Source organism: Leucoraja erinacea, chromosome 27, assembly GCF_028641065.1.
Source record: "Leucoraja erinacea ecotype New England chromosome 27, Leri_hhj_1, whole genome shotgun sequence".
NCBI lineage: Eukaryota > Metazoa > Chordata > Chondrichthyes > Rajiformes > Rajidae > Leucoraja > Leucoraja erinaceus.
The window spans coordinates 25,651,380-25,670,407 of NC_073403.1; the positions used below are offsets into that span (position 1 = coordinate 25,651,380).

Genomic DNA, 19,028 nt, shown 5'->3' on the forward strand with positions numbered 1-19,028 from the left:
CCCAGAGTTTCTCCATCAGATGTCCTGGTCTCAGGTTAGAGCAATGTTACACGTGCTTGCATTATAAACCAAAGCCAACTCATAAACAAGGTGAATCTCAGTAATACTGCATTGCCAGAGGTAAAAGCAGCAGGAACATCACACTTTCATAGTTTAAGTGGAGAGCTAGAGTGCATTTTGTTCTCAATCATAGTCTGACTGAAATATAAATAAAAAAGAGCCAGTCTACCAAATATTGACACAAATATCTCTGCACCCAAGGCAAAGCAGAAAAGTAAATACATTTTTTAAATAGCTGGAAAGGGACCTATGTTGCTAGTTGGTGAATGGATTACCCAGTTAAAAATGCTATATCTGTAATAAGAATGGAAAAACAATATTTCTTATCATTATCAGTGGAATAGTTGGCGATTTCCTCACTGGCTTATTCATCAAAGCCCTTTCTGTCTCTCTCTGTTGTTCGTCATAGGAGGAGTGAACTAAATCTCTCGGTGTTTGGAGACACATGTTTTTTGTGCAGGAAGGAACTGCAGATGCTGGTTTACACCGAAAATAGACACAGAAAGCTGGAGTAACTCAGCAGGTCACGCAGTATCTCTGGAGAAAAAGAATAGGTGACGTTTCGGGTCGAGACCCTTCTTCAGTCTGAAGTCGGCAGATGGGTCTCGACCCAAAACGTCACTTACTCCTTTTCTAGAGAGATGCTGCCTGACCCAGTGAGTTACTGCAGCTTTTTGTGTCTATCTGCAAGTGTTTTTGTGCCCTCCCCACATTAGATTTTGCACAGCACAGAGGCAGAGCTGCTGTCTTACAGTGCCAGAGACCCAGGTTCGATCCTGTCTATTAGTGCTGCCCGAACCGAGTTTGTACGTTCTCCATGTGACCATGTGGGTTTTCTCCGGGTGCACCATTTCCTCTCTCAGTCCAAAGACGTACAGGTTTGTATGTTATTTGGGCTCTACAGAAATTGTAATTTGTCCCTAGTGTGTAAGATGGGTCTGGTGTACAGGGTGATCGCTGATTGGCGTAGACCAAGTGGGTCAAAGGACGTGTTTAAACACTGTATCTCTAAAGTAAAGTAAATGACTGTTGATAGAGAATTGACCAACACTACAACAGGCAGGGGGGGTCTGTGCATTGTATGCATTTGCCTTTCAAACGCTTAGAATTTTAAAAATTATCATTAATGTAGGTTGAAAATAGTAGCCAGTCCATCAGCCTTTAAACAAGTAGGAGAAGTTATTGCTTTACAATAACAATGCCTCGACAGAATTGATTAAATTGATCCATTTTTGCCTATCATGAGAAATGACTTTCTCTATGATGTATAGATTGGCTCAGATCTTGCAAAATCTGTGGACAAAGTAGACAGATGACGTTACAGGTCATGATCTTTCTTCAGACTAATAGTAGGAGTGGAAAGTAAGCTGGAAAAGAGAAGTGGGGGTGGGACAAAGTCCGGTAAGTGATAGGTGGCATAGGTGTATCCACCTGATCCAGGAATTATTAGTAACATTTCTATAAACCTTTTCCTCAGCTTCCAAATCCTTGTGCAAACACATATCACCTGTATAGCAAAGGGCATGTTGGCCTTCATAGCGAGATAATTTGAGTATAGGAGCAAGGAAGTCCTTCTGCAGTTGTACAGGGCCCTGGTAAGACCGCACCTGGAGTATTGTGTGCAGTTTTGGTCTCCTAATTTGAGGAAGGACATTCTTGCTTTTGAGGGAGTGCAGCATAGGTTCACCAGGTTAATTCCTGGGGTGGCAGGACTGACATATGATGAAATAATGGGTCGACTCTGCTTGTATTCACGGGAATTTAGGATGAGAGGGGATCTTATAGAAACATATAAAATTCTTAAGGGCTTGGGCAGGTTAGATGCAGGAAAAATGTTCCCAATGTTGTGGGAGTCTAGAACCAGGGGTCACAGTGTAAGAATAAGGGGTAGGCCATTTAGGACTGAAATGTGGAAAAATGTTTTTACCCAGAAAGTTGTGAATCTGTGGAATTCTCTGCCACAGAAGGCAGTGGAGGCCAATCAACTGGATGTTTTCAAGGGAGAGTTAGATATCGCTCCTAGGGCTAACAGAATCAAGGGATATGGAGAGAAAGCAGGAATGGGGTACTGATTTTGGATGATCACCCATGACCACAATGAATGGCGGTTCTGGCTCGAAGGGCCGAATGGCCTCCTCCTGCACCTATTTTCTATGTTTCTATCTATCATATTCAATGGCGGTGCTGGTTCGAAGTGCCGAATGGCCTACTCCTGGCACCTATTTTATATTCTACGTATCCACATATCACTTGTCAGGCTTGCTCCTGTCCCTATCTCTGTTTTGCAGCTTTCTCTCCCCACTATTATCAACTGTAAGAAGAGTCCTGACCAGAAAGGAAGGGAGGGAGAAGGTCAAGTCAGATGCATTGGTATTACAGCTGAGCAAAGGGGACCACAGAGGGATAAGGGAGGAGCTGGCCAAAGCTGACTGGAAAGGGACCCTAGCAGGATTGACGGTGGAACAGCAATGGCAAGAATTTCTGGGAGTAATTTGGAAGATGCAGGATCTTTTCATTCCAAAGAGGAAGAAAGATTCTAGGGGGAAGAATGAGGCGACCGTGGCTGACCAGGGAAGTCAAGGACATTTAAAAGTAAAAGAGAAGGCATGTAACTTTGCAAAGATTAGTGGGAAGCTGGGGTATTGGGACACTTTTAAAGAACAACATAAGGAAACTATAAAGACAGTACAGAGAGAGAAAAGATATGAAGGTAAGCTTGCTAATAATATAAAAGAGGATAGCAAGAGTTTCTTTAGTTATATAAAGAGTAAGAAAGAGGCAAGAGTGGACATTGGACCACTGGAAAACGATGCAGTAGGAGTGATAATGGCGAATAAAGAAATGGCAGAGGAGTTGAACAACTTTTTTGCATCAGTCTTCATAGTGGAAGACACCATCAGTACAGAGAGTCAGGGGGTGGAAGTTAGTGGAGTGGTTATTATTAGGGGGAAGGTGCTTGGGAAGCTGAAACTTCAGCCCACCGATTCTGCGCCGACCAGCGATCACCCTGTACACTGGCTCTATTCTATGCACAGGGCAATTAACCTGCAAACCTGTACGACTTTGGAGTGTGGGAGGAAACTGGAACACCTGGGGAAATCCCATGCAATCACAGGGAGGACGTACAAACTCCGTACATACAGCAGTCATCTGTGTTCAGGATCAAACCCGGGTCCCTGGTGCTGTTAGGCAGCAACTCTACCTCTGCGCCACCGTGCTGCCTGACTTGCTGAGTTACTCCAGTCCTTATTTGTTTGTAAACCAGCATCGGCTGAGTTCCTCTAGCACAGTGTTTTGCTCAAGATTTCACATCTGCAGTGTCTTGTGTCTTGGATTTTAAGAGGATTTCAGTTCAAAACTCAGACATGTATCTCACAGAGATCTGAGACTGATGACCGATTGAGTGTGATTTTACTTCGGAGTCACGTGAGTGACTACGTGAAGAAAGGCCGTCCGTCTGCGTGCGCGTCATTACGTCTGAACGCAACACGCACGACGGACTGGCAGAGGCACTGTGTCCTCCCAGCCGTTGGGATGGGCAGGTAAGGAAAGTTGAATTCCTTACCTGCGTTCTTTCGGGCTTGAAGCTTTTTGTAGTTTCAGAGCCCAGGTGTCGAGGAGACGGTCCGCGGGGAAGTTGGTTGCCGAAGACTGCAGCATTCCCAGTAGCGGGCGACGGTCTTGTTCCCAACATTAGCGCCGGCAGCAGAACCGGCAGGAACATGGTGCAGGAGGAGGAGCTCCGTGGTGGTCCTGCAGGACGTAAAAACCACCCGCAAGTCTGACAAACCCGTCGACTCAGATGAGTCCGGGGAAGAGGGATACCCTCCCTCAACGGAGAGCGTCTGAGGACGACTCTCCCACATGGAGTAACATGGAGAAGTTGCTCCAACAATGGTCTGCTCCGAAGGAGGGAGCAGGATCAGCAGGGGCCTTACAGCAGGCCGTGCCGGGAGCCTCACACATGGGGCAGCCCAATGTCTTCCCCATTGGAGGGGAAAGTGCATATGGATGGAAGAAACCACTCTGGATCAGAGTACAAAAGCACGGGGGGGGGGGGGGGGGGGGGGGGGGGAACCTTCCAAGGGACAAGCAGAAGTAAGTAAGTAAGTAAGTAAGTGAGTGAGTGAGTAAGTAAGTAAGTAAGTAAGTAAGTAAGTAAGTAAGTGAAGAGTGAGTGAGTGAGTGAGTGAGTAAGTAAGTAAGTTTACTTATATAGCACTGTTTAAGTCAACTCGCATTGACACCAAAGTTCTTTACATAAAATGAATAATATGCTTCCATACAAACAAAATAAAAGAAGTACTTCTGCAATCATCCAGGTTCCACTGGGTGCTTCCCTGGATGGAGATCTAGCTAATTGACAGCCTGGGTATTATGGAGAACCCGCAGGCAGCGGCACCTGTTTCAGGGCTGCACAAATGTCTCCTGCTCTGAGGAGAGGAGCATTCACGGTCAGTTTCAGTCGGACCCAAAGCAAGGATCTCATTTAGGTCCGCTGGAAGGGCCATGTCAGTGCAGGCATCCTCAGGGGCCTGCGGCAGCACCTGTTTTCAGGGCTGCCTACAAATCTCACTCTCAGTGGAGGGGAGTGCGAGTGATCAATAGGTAATTGATCTCAAATTTAAAGTATGAACATACTGAAGCACATGCATATGGCCTCAAGACCCAGCAGTTGGCAGAATATCCGCACGCTACAAATGCCGGCAAGGGAACAGCGCTATCAGGGTGACTTTGGAGAAACCAGCTGCCGAATCCTCTCTTCAGGTAAGACCAGAAGAAGGAAGCAAAAGCTGTCGGACCAATCAAGGTACCAACGACAAGCAAAACTTCATCAGTAGGCGACAACACACCCCACACCTCCATAGGGGGTAAGCGGTTCACTGAAGCCGGTGGTAGCTTGAAAGCTGGGCACGGAAATATGATCAGAGTCGTCTTTCAAGGCAGACTCAGAATTATGGCCAGAATTGTCCTACAAGGCAGGCTCAGTATGATGAGGTTTTTCAGACCAAGACCCAAGCAGAGGTCAGGAGAAACATGGAATCCACACTCCCTACCAGTCCTACTCCCAATCAAGGAGAGAAAAGGAACCCGCATCAGGGGCCTTTGGGCTTACCACAAGACCACCGGTAGCCATGGAGGTAGGTGGGTCTGGGTTTACTGAAACAAGGGATTGTGGACCAGTTACATGTTGGTAATTTTATTCTTGTGTTTTTGTTCAAAATGACAATAACATGAATTTCAGATCTGGTTTTAAAAAACAGATAATAACATGTGATTATTTTTACTGCACAACATACATAGGTTCCAAGCAAACTTGGAACTCGGACCGGAGTTGTCTTCAAGGCAGGATTGCCTTCCAGGACAGGTGACAGATGGAGGATGTCACTTCATCAATTTTTTGTTACGGTCTAACAACTGTCATGCATGGCATGCACCGATCAACCTCAAAGATGCATACTATTTGGTATCTATTCACTAAGAACAGGAGATATTTGAAGTTTAACTGGATGGCATGGCTCTGCCAAATGGGTTGACATCAGCTCCTAGACTATTGACTAAACTACAGAAACCAATTCTGAGTCTACAAAGGTCTCAGAACCACATAGTAATGGCATATTTGGAGGACATTTTCATCTTGGTGTCACCGAAAATTGGCAGAAGTATGTCAAAGCAAACCAAAACCCTGTTTGAAAGACTTGGTTACCTCATCCATCCAGTTAAATCAAAATTGACACCTACAAGGGTAATTGATTACCTAGAATTTACTATCAAAAACAGTAAATATTTTGGTGACTTTGCCTAGGGGCAAACAACAATATTTAATTAAGCCTGCAATGACCTGATAGTCAAATACTAGCCATCTATCAGGCAAACAGCAAGTGTAATTGGCAAATAGTAGCTGCATTTCCAGCAGTACGTCACGGGCCTTTGCATTACCAGAATTTACAGCGAGCAAAGGAACGAACACTCAGATTCCATGCAGGCCAAATTGGCAAAACTATGGATTGCCAGCAGAGGCCATTGTTGAATAACTATGGTGGATAACAAACGTGAGACAGCTCAAGGGAAATTTTGCTCGAAAGCCATCGGGGGTTCTTCAGACCTATGCAAGCGGCTAAGGATGGGGAGCCACAAACACAGTCTAGAGCTGTGGGGGCAGATGGAATGAGCAGGAGTCTGTAATTCCCCAACACATGGAATCAATTACCCAGAATTGTTGGGGGCACAATATGGACTCAAGGTTTTCTGTAGCAACATGCAACCGGTACTTGTTCAAATTAAGATTGATAACACCATTGCGGTTGCATATATCAATCACAAGGCTGGTGTAAAATCTGCATCTTACGACAGATTGTCGAACCTCATTTGGCACTGGTGTATCGAGAGGAATATTTGGTTTACAGCGGTCTATCTACGAGGTAGAAATAACATGGTGACAGATGCTGGATCACAAAAGTTTAATAACAACACAGAATGGATGTTGAATCGGGCAGTATTTAACGAAATAACTACATGGTTTGGCATACCAGATATTGACCTGGTTGCATCTAGACTAAACCATCAGTTATCCAGATATGTGTCCTGCGAGCTGGATCCAGGAGCAAAGGCAGTGGATGCTCTCTCCCTCAATTGGGGAGGAATGTTTATGTATGCTTTCCGCTAATTTGTCTCACAAACCGATGCTTGACCAAAATCAAGCAAGACTAAGCTACAGGCATATTGGTAGTGCAAGATTGGCCTACTCATTGGGAACTATAGTCCAGCCAGTTATGGCTGTACCCAAGAGCAGGAACCTCCTAGTGAACCCAGTTACAGAGAGCAATCATCCACTACATGAACATATTAACTTGTTAGTCTGCAGATTCTGAGGAGGCCATTTCAAGGCATAGGACTGTCCGAACAAATACAACACAGTTCGGATAACGGATGCCTTGGAGTTCCTATCAACTCTGTACTATAACTATAAACAAAGTTATAGTGCAATCTATAGTGCCAGAGGCGCACTCTCCTCCTATCTGATGCTGGAAGCAGGGCACGGGTCGAAAGGAACGCACACCCTTTACAACAAAATTCATGAAGGGAATTTACAATTTAATACCTCCAAGGCCAAGGTACACGGACACATGGGATGTGAGCGTGGTACTAACCCTACTTTGACAGTGGGGACCGCCTATAACTAACCCTGAAGGTGGTATGCTGACAAAGAGCCCAGACACTGCAGAAGCTACGGTTGGACTACATGACCACCAATATGAACAACATAACATTCGTAATCAGGAACCTGATAAAACAGAGCAGGCCAGGAATGCCAGGGATGAAGATCCAGTTCTTGGCATATCCAGAGGACCAACGGTTGTGTGTGTGGTAACATACTAACACCACTATCTGAGAGTTACCGAGAACCTCAGAGGCTCAGAACAATCTGTCCGCATCAGCCATTAAAAACCACACCAGAAGGTGTGAACTCAAACCATCTCCAGATGGTCAAAGGAGGTAATGGCAGTAGCAGGAGTGAACATTTATATGGTTAAAGCTCACTCCACTAGGGCTGCATCTACGTATGCAGCAAGAGCTAGGGACGTGCCCCTTGACGACATCCTAGTGGCTGCAGGATGGACAAATGAAATAACGGTCCACCGTATTTATAACAAACCCATAACCGGACTGGCGGTGTTTGCACATACCATTTTAAGTTCTGTCCTAAAGTTTCCTCCCCAAGGTTGGGAGGTGTAACTATTTAAAAATAAAACGTTTCTTTCATTTAAAGCATCAGAGTCTTTACTTAACTACGTAATGTCTGAATGCTTTAATGATTACACGCATCCATGGTCAATCCATTCATTGTGTGATGCCTGGATTCGTAACCGGCATAAAATCACAGAGCTTTGAAATCTTCACGTAGTCACTCAAGTGACTCCGAAGTAAAATAGTAAGATTAAACGAGAACTTACCAGTTTGAAGTTTGATCTTGATTTTATGAGGAGTTACGATGAGCGATTACGTGCCCACCGCTCCCACCCTCATATTATCAAGGTCATATGAAAGTTCTAGTTTCTTCACAATCTTACTATTCTCAGGTCTTCTTTTTATCTGTGATTTTACACCGCTGCTTTGAAGATTGACCCGCACGCAGACGGACGGCCCTTCTTCACGTAATCGCTCATCGTAACTCCTCATAAAATCAAGATCAAACTTCAAACTGGTAAGTTCTCGTTCAATCTTACTATTACTGGTCACTTCCTAGTTCCAGCCTTGTTGGGGCTGTGAATAGTTGATTGGTTCTGGGTTCAGTGTGTTTGTGAGGCCAGGGCCACAGACAAGAGGGTGGTTAATCTGGGGTATTCTTTGCCACAGAAGATTGTGGAGACCAAACCAGTGGATATTTTTTAATGCAGAGATAGATAGAATCTTAATTAGATGTCAGAGGTTATAGGGAGAAGGCAGGAGATTGGGGTTAGGAGGGTGATATAGATTGGCCATGATGGAATGGCAGAGTGACTTGATGGGCCGAATGGCCTAATTCTAATCCTATAATTTAGGACCTTATGACCTTAAGCGAATCCAGTGCATGCATCTGTGTGGTGAATCACATCGAGAGAGCTTAAAGGGCCTGTCCCACTTAAGCTATTTTTAGGCGATTGCCGGTGACTGTCATAGTCTTAGCAGGTCGCCGAAAAAATGGCAACTGGACCCCCCTTCGACATAAAAATTGAAATAGAATCATCACTTTAACAACAAAAAAAAACGGTCAACACCAGCGATATCCTATGTTAACCCGGCAACAACCTACGTTAATCTGGCGACAACTACGAAAGCACCTACGCCAGGAGAAGTCAATCTACGCTCATTGGCGTCAAACCCACTGTCACCGACTGTCTCCGAAAATGTTTCAACATTTTGAAAATCCAGCGGCGACCAGAAAGATGGGCGACTGAGGAGACTACTCACGACCATACAGTTGACACCCCGGCAACCATGTGGCGACAACCTAGTCACCAGTAGTCACCTAAAAAATAGCCTAAGTGGGTCAGGCCCTTAAAGGAGCTTTTGTGCTGTCAGGGTAAATAACCAGAATGTGCATACTCATACACAAGCAGATGTAAGGCCAGTCATAAGTCATAGGAGCAGAATTAGGCCATTTGGCACATCAAGTCTACTCCACCATTCCATCGTGGCTGATCTATCTCTCCTTCTCAACCCCATTCTCCTGCCTTCTCCCCATAACCTTTAACATCTTTGCTACTCAAAGAATCTGTCATTCTCAGCTTCGAAAATACCCAATGACTTGGCCTCCACAGGGCCTGATTTTAAGGAGAGGTTGAGCAGGCCGGGACTCTATTCCTTGGAGCACAGGAGGATGAGGGGTGAACTTGTAGTGATGTACAAAATCATGCGAGGAATAAATTGGGTAAACGCAGTCTCTTGCCCAGGATAGAGGAATCGAGAACCAGAGGACATAGGTTTAAGGTGAAGGTGGGGAAAGATCTGAGGATCTGAGGAGTAACTTTTTCACATGGTGGTGGGTGTATGGAATGAGCTGCCAGAGGAAATAGTTAAGGCAGGTACTATTGCAACGTTTAAGAAACATTTGGACAGGTACCTGGATAGGATAGGTTTTGAGAGCAATGGGCCAAACACAGGCAGGTGGGACTAGAAACATAAAAGCAGAGAAAAATAGGTGCTGGAGTAGGTCGTTCAGCCCTTCGAGCCAGCACCGCCATTCAATATGATCTTGGTCATGGCTGATCATGGCTAGCGTAGATGGGACATGTTGGTGAGTGTGAGCAAGTTGGGCCAAAGGGCTTTATGACACCAGCCATCTGTGGCAATGAATTCCACAGATTCACCATCCTCTGACTGTTGCAAATCTTCCTGTTCTCCTTTCTAAAGGTGTGTCTTTTTATTCTGCGGCTGTGCCCTCTGGTTCTAGACTCTCCCACCAGTGGAAACCACTTGGACAGTATGAAATCCTACTTTGCAATTAGAAGAGGCCACATTGCTGCTGCACTAATCATTGAGATATTAGCCCAGGGAAAGACAGGGAGCCAAAGATCAAGGTGACGAGCCATCTGCTACTGTTTTTTGAACACTACCCTGTTTCATCAAACTCCGTCCCGCAGTTTGCAACCTGCTTGGTGTTTCCTTTCCTGATTTCCCCTTGTGAGGGTGGGACTCCTGTTGTGGTTTGCATCAGTCAATGTTGGCAGCTCTTTGGAGCCTGGTTCACCGCCCAACGCGGCAGTCATCATATGTTAATCCAGACAATCCGTGCGGGCAGCTCATGTACCAGTGGGCGGAGAAGGGACCACAGCCAAGCTCACTCCAGATCCAGCATCTTTTATGCACACACACGTTACAGGGGCAGAGAGTTGGCTAAAGGATTCCCCTGCTGAAATTTATTTTCATAAAGGGCCTGTCCTACTTACCCGATTTTGTTTCGCCGACTGTCGGTACCCATCATCAGTCGCAGCAGGTCGCCGAAAATTCTCAACATGTTGAAAATCCAGCGGCGACCAGAAAAAGGTACGACTCTTTGGGCGACATGTCGCGCGGGGTGACGCCTGTATGGTCGTGAGTAGTCGCCCAAAGAGTCGCACCTTTTTCTGGTCGCCGCTGGATTTTCAACATGTTGAGAATTTTCGGCGACCTGCTGCGACTATAACGGGTCCCGGCAGTCGTCGGAAAAAAACGAGTAAGTGGGACAGGCTCTTAAGGCTAACTCTCATGTCTCCTCTTGCTAACAAAGCAGAGATTAGCCAATTTACCAAGCCAGGGTTCAAAAATTGGGTTCTTTCTAAATTGTAGAAATAAGGAACTGTAGATGCTGGTTAGTACACAAATAGGCACAAAGTGCTGCAGTAACTCAACAGGTCAGGCAACGTCTCGGACACATGGATAGGTGTGGCTAGGACCCTTGATTAGGACCCTTCTTTGGAAGGAATTCCACCAGAAACATCATCTATCCATGTTCTCCAGAGTTAGTGACCTACTGCGTTATACCAGCACTGCTTTCTTGTTTTTTCTTTCTAATTCATGGTTCGCTATACTTAATTCATTCACTGTGATGCTGGAGGAAAGCCGATTACGTGAACTAAAAAAGATAATTTCCGTTTTTTTAAAAAAAACCCTCTACTGTGTGCCTTTTATCACAGACAGGCAACAACTTCTTAGCAAAACACGAAGTGCTGGAGTAACTCAACGGGCCAGGCAGCGTCTGTGAAGAACATGGATTGACGATGTTTTGGGTTGGGGTGGCGGCAGACAGAGACCGTCTGCAACACGACACCTTAAACACTGCTGCAACACAAATACAGAGGACAATTTTCACACAAAGGGTGGTGGGTGTAGAGAGGAGGTAGAGGAGGTAGTTGAGGCTTGGAACTATTCCAATGTTCAAGAAACAGTTAGACAGATACATGGATAGGGCAGGTGTGAAGAGATATGGACCAAGCGCAGGCAGGTGGGACTAGTGTAGCTTGGACATGTTGGCCGGTATGGGCAATTTGGGCCGAAGGGTCTGTTTCCTCACTCTATGACAAATTGTCCGCATAGTACAATTGGTAAAGTAACACCAGCCATTGTTACACGTATCATATGTTACTGTAAATACTAAACCACACAACAGTTGGGCATTAGAAGGAAACGTATTTAGCTTAAGGATTATTACACCCTTCTGTTTCCTCACACCATATGCATGTTGGCAGCTATTTAGTTCCTGGGTGATTGCCCAGCGAGGCAGTCATCATTTGTGTATCCAGACATCTCATGTTAGCAGTCTCGTGTGAGGGAGGGTAGGGAGGCAATCTCGGCATCAGCCTACACTTAAATTGCAGTAATCAAATCCAGTGCAGAGTAATGTTCAGTTCAGTTTAGTTCAGGGATACAGCGTGGAAACAGGAACTTTGGCCCGCCGAGTCCGCACCGACCAGCGATCACCCCGTACACTCGCATTATCCTACATACTATGAGCAAATTTACAATTAAGGAAGCCAATTAACCTGCATACCTGCACCTCTTTGGAATGTGGGAGAAAACCGGAGCACCTGGAGAAAACCTGTGTGGTCACAGGCAAAATGTACACACTCCGTAAAGACAGCACCAGTGGTTAGGACCGAACCCAGATCTCTGGCGCTATAAGGCAGCAACACCCTGCTGTGCCACTGTGCTGCCCTTATGGTGTTTTTAAAAAAAAGTCAACTTTCATTAGTTCACTAGTGTGTAATAATGAATAACTCATTAAATGCTGAATAAGGGTCCTGACCCGAAACATCAATCTATCATTTTTTTCCAATGATGCTGGACCCACTGAGTTACTCCAGCATTTTGTGTTGATATTTGGTTTAAACCAACATCTTTAGTTCCTTTTTAGTACCTCATTAGATGCGTGTCAGCCATGTACAGTAATTGTGATTCTTACTGGGAATGTTTATTGTACGCTGATTATCTGTACCATTGTGTGGTTGACCCTGAGCTGGAGCGTCAGTACACATTACACAGTGCTCTCCCCCCCTGTTGTATCTATTTGTCAGGGAGATTCTGCCTGAACCTTAAAGGTAAGCAGGGTCATGTGGCCAGATGTAGGTAACAGCTGGAGGCCTCACAGGAGCCTGGGGATCGCCTGGGTCGGGCTCCATTCCATAAGACCTAGTGTGCAGACCGGACTTTGGGAATGGCGTTCTGCACACTTGACAGTAAAGCACCATCGGGTTCCTCCCCTAAAGACATGCTGTTTGAGCTGGGCTGAAATCCTCTCCTTGGCTCCAGAAGTGAAATAAAGTTGTGATTTGTCACCACGACATGTTGGGCCATTAGACCTGTCGAATCATATAGCATGGAAACACACCCTTCAGCCCAACTTGGCCATACCGACCATGATGCCCTTATAAGCTAGATCCATTTGTCTGGGTTTGGCCCATATCCTTTTCAACCCTCCATATCCTTGTACCTGTCCTAGTGTCTTTTAAATATTGTTGTAATATCTGCCCCAACTACCTCCTCTGGTAGCTCATTCCATACACCCATCACCTTCTGTGTGAAAACAATTGTCCCTCAGGTTCCTATTAAATCTTTCCCCTCTCATCTTAAACCTATTTCAGCTGGTTCTTGATTACCCTATACTGGATGAAAGACTGTACAATTACCCTATCTATTTCCCTCTTGATTTTAGACACTTCGATAAGATTACTCCTCAGCCTGTAGGATCTGAAGGCCATTCAGAATGAATGCTGCTGAGAAGGAACCTTGGCAAAGGACTCTCCCACCATCACTTCCAAAGAATGCCTCAAGCTTCTGGAGCTCTGATAGAAGACGGAACAAGGCCATTCATGTTGGTGTTTTTAAATCGGAGAAGGGCTATCCATGTTCATAGAAACATAGAATATACGTGCAGGAGTGGGCCATTTGGCACTTCGAGCCAGCACCTCCATTCAATATGATCGTGGCTAATCATACAAAATCAGTACCCCGTTCTTGCTATCTCCCTATTTCTCTTGAGTCCATTAGCCCTAAGAGCTACAATATATCTAACTCTCTCTTGAATACATCTGTCAAACTCTGTTTCAATGTCACGGACTAGACTTTTGAAATTCAGTGCATGTCTATGTTTGGACCATAGCTATATTCAAGTCTGGGGTGATATAACCGGCACAGAATCAAAAACAAGCATAGATTAGTGGGTATAGACACAAAAAGCTAGAGTAACTCAGCAAGACTGGCAGCATCTCTGGAGAGAAGGAATGGGCGATGTTTTCAGTTGAGATCCTTCTTCAGACAAACCGAAACGTCACCCATTCCTGCTCTCCAGAGATGCTGCCTGTCCCACTGAGTTACACCAGCTTTTTGCGCCTATCTTCGGATTATACCAGCATCTGCAGTTCCTTCTTACACATAGATGAGTGGGTTAATGGTAAAGGTTATCACTGGGGTCCACACCACCACTCTCTAATCACAGAGCACTGAAATAAACGTTGAGACTCCAGACCGGCAGTGTGCTGCAGCGGTAGAGCTTAAGGGTGACATACGCCCACTGCAATGTGGTGAGTCCTGAGAGACCCTTGCAACCAATGTGAGACCTGCAGTCTATAAGAGCGGCTCAGTGGCCCAACAGAAGAGTTGCTGCCTTACAGTCACCTGGGTTTAATCCTGACTACAGGTGCTGTCTGTACAGAGTTTGTACATTTCTCCCTGTGACCACGTGGGTTTTCTCCGGGAGCTCTGGTTTCCTCCCACATTACAAAGACATGCAGGTTTGTAGCTTAATAAATTGTCCCTTGTGTGTAGGTTAGAACTAGTCAATGGGTGATCACTGGTAGGTGCGGATTTGGTGAGATGAAGGGCCTGTTTCCTCGCTGTATCTCTAAACTCAACAAAACTAAGCGTGGTAGATATTCAAAGCTAGGTGATCAAAATCCTGTTACGCTGTCTGAAGAAGGGTCCCGATCCGAAAAGTCACCTATCCCTGTCATCCAGAGATGCTGCCTGTCCTGCTGAGTGACTCCAGCACTTTGTGTCTTCTTCTGTAAACCAGCATCTGCAGTTCCTCGTATCGTGTGAGTTGGGTTGGGTCACCTCTGAATCAGACAGAAAGAAAAATCAAATGCAGAGTGCGGGGGTAGAGGGATGAGGTCAGAAGGATTCATAATGCCTTTGTTTGTCAATAAAGAACAGCCTTGTTGAACTGCTGATTTAATCCGTTTCTAATAATTCTGATGTTGGCTCCACTCACTGGGTTCAGCATCAGTGGTAAGAACTGAATGTCATTATCATCTTGACATGAGAAAACTGGTGAAATGTAAAGTGAGTTAAAGGGTGCTGTCCAAGTACAAGTTGACCTTGTGTTCTGATCACTTGGTGTTTGTTTATAACTCTTCCTGACCTCCAAGTAGTTGTGTGACTACATGCCTCTATTGTGTAGCAATATTGCTGTGTGAATTGGTGGGAAAACACTTGTTTATGAATAGGATTTAAATTGAATTCGTACAAACGCAAGGCTAGTCCATCTTTCCCCTTTTAGAGACAGACTAAATACTGCCATGAACAGGGGAATTAGCTGTGCGACATTACATTAAATAATAAATGTTTTGACATGTGAGTTTATGATTGACTGAATAATTGATCGCAAGATACAGCAAGGAAACAGGCGTTTCAACCCACCGGCTCCATGCCGACCATCAATCACCCATTCACACTAATTATATATTATGCCACTTTCTCGTCCAGTCCCTGCACACTCAGAGCAATTTGCAGAGGCCAATTAACCTACAAAGCAGCATGTCTTTGGGACGTGGGAGGAAACCGGAGCACCCGGAGGAAACCCACGCCGTCTTTAGACCTTAGAGATACAGTGCCGACCAGCGATCTCGGTACACTAGCTCTATCCAACACACCAGGGACCCTTTTTACAATGTACAAAGCCAATTTACTTACAAACCTGTACGTCTTCAGAGTGTCCGTACGTTCTCCCCTTGACCTGCGTGGGTTTTCTCCGGGTGTTTTGATTTCCTCCCACACTCCAAAGTCATACAAGGTTTGTGGGTTAATTGGCTTGGTATAATTGTAAATTGTCCCTGGTGTGTTGGATAGAGCCTGAAGAAGAGTCTCGACCCGAAACATCATCCATTCCTTCTCTGCAGATATGCAGCCGGTCTCGCTGAGTTACTCCTGCATTTTGTGTCTATCTTCAAATGACGTCACGTGCTCCAGGCAGCTGTGCGGATGCATGATGTCGCGCGTGACCGTTGAGTGACTGTCGTGCATCAGTCACTACAGGCCTGTCGCGTAAATGACGGCCAAGTGGGACAGGCCCTTTAATGTGCGAGGATCACTGGTCGGCGTGGACCCGGTGGGCCGAAGGGCCTGTTTTCGCGCTGTATCTCTGAACTAAACTAAACTAACAGCAACTCCCAATCTGATTTCAGACCGTGGAGCCAAGAGGCTGCTGAAGTCGGGCGGCAGGAAGGTGGCGGAGCAGCAGAAAGGCAACGGGAAGGAGATGTGGCTGCGGGCGGCGGTGATCGCGGTGTGCATCGCGGGGGCCTTCATCCTGGTGCTGCTGGTGATGCTGGCTCTCCGCATGCTGCGCAGCGAGAACCAGCGGCTGCAGCGGCAGCACCAGCAGATGATATCCCGGCTGCACTACACCTTCCAGGAGCCTCCCGCAGACAAGGTCCTGGTGGGAAACCTGGACTTCGAGGCCACGGCCGCCATTGCCAGGGACCACGAAACCTGCTGCACACTGCACAGCCAGTCCCACCACCTCCATCCCTACGCCGAAACATTTGGCTCGTTTTTCCCTTGGGACTTATACAGTGGGTACAAGAAGCCAACCCTGGTGTGATTATGGGCAGCACTGCTGAACCATTAACCTCCCTGGTGAATCCCAGCTAACCATGAACATTGGCCTCTTACTTCAATTAAAACGCAGTCACGATTGATTAAGAAATATTTGGCACCACTGTTTTAGCTTACGTCTTGCTCTGGTGCCAATCTCTGTTGCTTTTGGTAGCTGGCATGGTGATACCTGGCAGTGTGCAGTTTGTATAAGCCCTTGGTCGGGCATGGTGTGCGACGATTCTCATGATTAACCATCAAGACTGTGAGCTCCATTGGGACCCTACTGAACAAGTGAACTATACCAGTGGATGATGTATGTCGGACTTCCATACAGATACACACATTCTGAGTGTATTGTATTGTAGTGTACAACCTAATTACAACTTTGACAACATGCCGCAGTTATCTATTGGTACTTTTATCTGATGCCGTTTGATGTTTTCTTTCTGTGTAGCAACTTTCACCTGTCGATTAAATCTGCCTCACGGCGCCCTGTATTACAGAACACAGTGGCGGAACAGTGGCGCGGCTGGTAGAGCCGCTGCCTCACAGTGTCAGAGACCCTGGTTCGATCCTGACCTCGGGTGCTGTCTGTGTAGAGTTTGCATGTTCTCCCTGTGAGCACGTAGATTTCTTCTGGGTGCCCTGGTTTCTTCCCACATCCCAAAGACATGTGGGTTTGTAGGTTAATTGGCCTCTGTAAAATGCCTCTAGCGTGTAGGGAGTGGATGAGAAAGTGGGATTACATCAATCTACTGTGAATGGGTGATCGATGGAGGCCGTGGATTTGGCAGGCCAAAGGATCTGTCTCCATGGTGTGTCTCTAACTACAGTAGTATGGGGAGGAGAAGGGGTCCACAGTGAGTCAAGTAGGGGGCGGGGTTGGTGTTTTGGGTGGTGACTGCTCCTCAGTTCCTATTAAATCTTTCCCCGTTAACCGTTAACATTAAACGTTACCAGAAGATGGAGGCCTTGGTTTCCCTGGCAACTGCCTACACAGAGACAGATGTTTAACCAACATAATTTTACAGGTCTAAAAAAACAAGAGCCAGTTTTCAAGTTTAGACCTTTTCCAGCCTGCTGCAGGCCTTGTTCTTGTGGTAAAGTGTCATATAAATAACATTGAGGTAAGTGTTGTAAACTATTTAATCCTGAATCATGCACAACAACCTCCATGCATTGCTTGGTCCAAATTAAAAAGCTAAGATGATGTTATAGGTGGAGCAAGTACTAATCCATTGGAATGCTTAAATAAATGATGGCCAAAATCTCCTTTGCAATGCTGGCAATTCTGAAAAAAATGGTCCTGGGAAATCCAACTTTTGACTTTTCAAGCAGATTTTCAGTCACCCTTTGTTCCCAATGTAAAATTTCCCTCAATGATGTGGACTGTTGTGGAAAAACCCACATTCTCTCTATTGTGATTTTCATTCTCACTGCTCTGAAAATAAATGAGTTAGTCAAAGAGTTATAGAGTCCCTCAGTACAGAAACGGGTCTGCCATGTCCACGCTGACCATTTTTGGCCATTGACACTAATCCCATTTTGCCATACTAGAACATACTAGAACATGCTTAAAGGGCCTGTCCCACTTACACGTTTTTGTCGGCGACTTGCCGGTATAGTTGCATAGTCGCAGCAGGTTGCCGAAAATTGGGGTGATGCCTGTATGGTCGTGAGTAGTCGCCCAAAATGTGGGACCTTTTTTTGGTCGCCGCTGGCTGTCTAAATGCTTCTTTAATTTCGTAATAGTATCCATCACCTGCCCTGACAGTGAGTTCTAGATATCAACCATTTTGTATAAAAACTTCCCCCTTTCACACTCCTTCCTCATACCTTAAGCCCTCTTGCTTTGATGCCCTTGACATGTGAAACATATTTTGGCCATCCATCCCATCCATGCCTTATAATTTTATACACCTCTTGTCAGCTCACTCTAGTTTTTCTCACTTCAGGAATAACAAGTCCAGCCAATCCAATCTCTCCCCATAACTAAAGTCCACTAATCAAGGCGACATCCTGGTGAATGTCCTCTCGTGCAGTGGATTAATGCAAAGCTACAGTCCAACCATACACTTCCAACAGTGTGGTGACCAGAATTACGTGCAATACTCCAAGTGCGGGCTAACCAGTGTGTGGTAAAGCTGTAATATAACGCTCCATCGTACCAGCGGACATAGGTTTAAGATGAAGGGGGAAAGATTTAATAGGAATCTGAGGGGTAACTTTATCACCCAAAGGATGGTGGGTGTATGGAACGAGCTGCCAGAGGATGTAGTTGAGGCTGGGACTAACGTTTAAGAAACAATTAGACAGGTATATGGATAGGACAGGTTTGGAGGGATATGGGCCATATGCAGGAATGTGGGACTAGTATAGATGGGACATGTCGGTCAGTGTGGGCAAGTTGGTAAATGGGCCTGTTTCCACGCTGTATCACTCTATCTAAGACTCCATTATTTATTCCACTGTTCCTTTTCAGGCTGGAAGGAGAGTGCCTGAAGAATCAGCACTCATTGGTTTTTTATAATTTATATTATTAGCATAGAGGAGGGGGCAGAGATGAAGATATCTGAGTGATCCAGATAAGGTTCTAGAATGGGGGAGGAAAGCCTTGAAATATGAGGTAGAAA

At 45.7% G+C, this 19,028-nt stretch overlaps 1 protein-coding gene across 1 annotated transcript in view; it reads left to right on the plus strand.

Annotated features, from left to right (window-relative positions):
• Positions 1 to 16,789, plus strand: part of LOC129710371 (BMP and activin membrane-bound inhibitor homolog) — a 52,321-nt gene extending 35,532 nt beyond the window's left edge. The window contains exon 3 of the mRNA XM_055657328.1: positions 15,981 to 16,789. Coding sequence (XP_055513303.1) covers positions 15,981 to 16,399 — 419 coding nt within the window. The 3' untranslated portion in view covers positions 16,400 to 16,789. The remainder of the gene's footprint in view (positions 1 to 15,980) is intronic.
• The last annotated feature ends 2,239 nt before the right edge of the window (positions 16,790 to 19,028 follow it).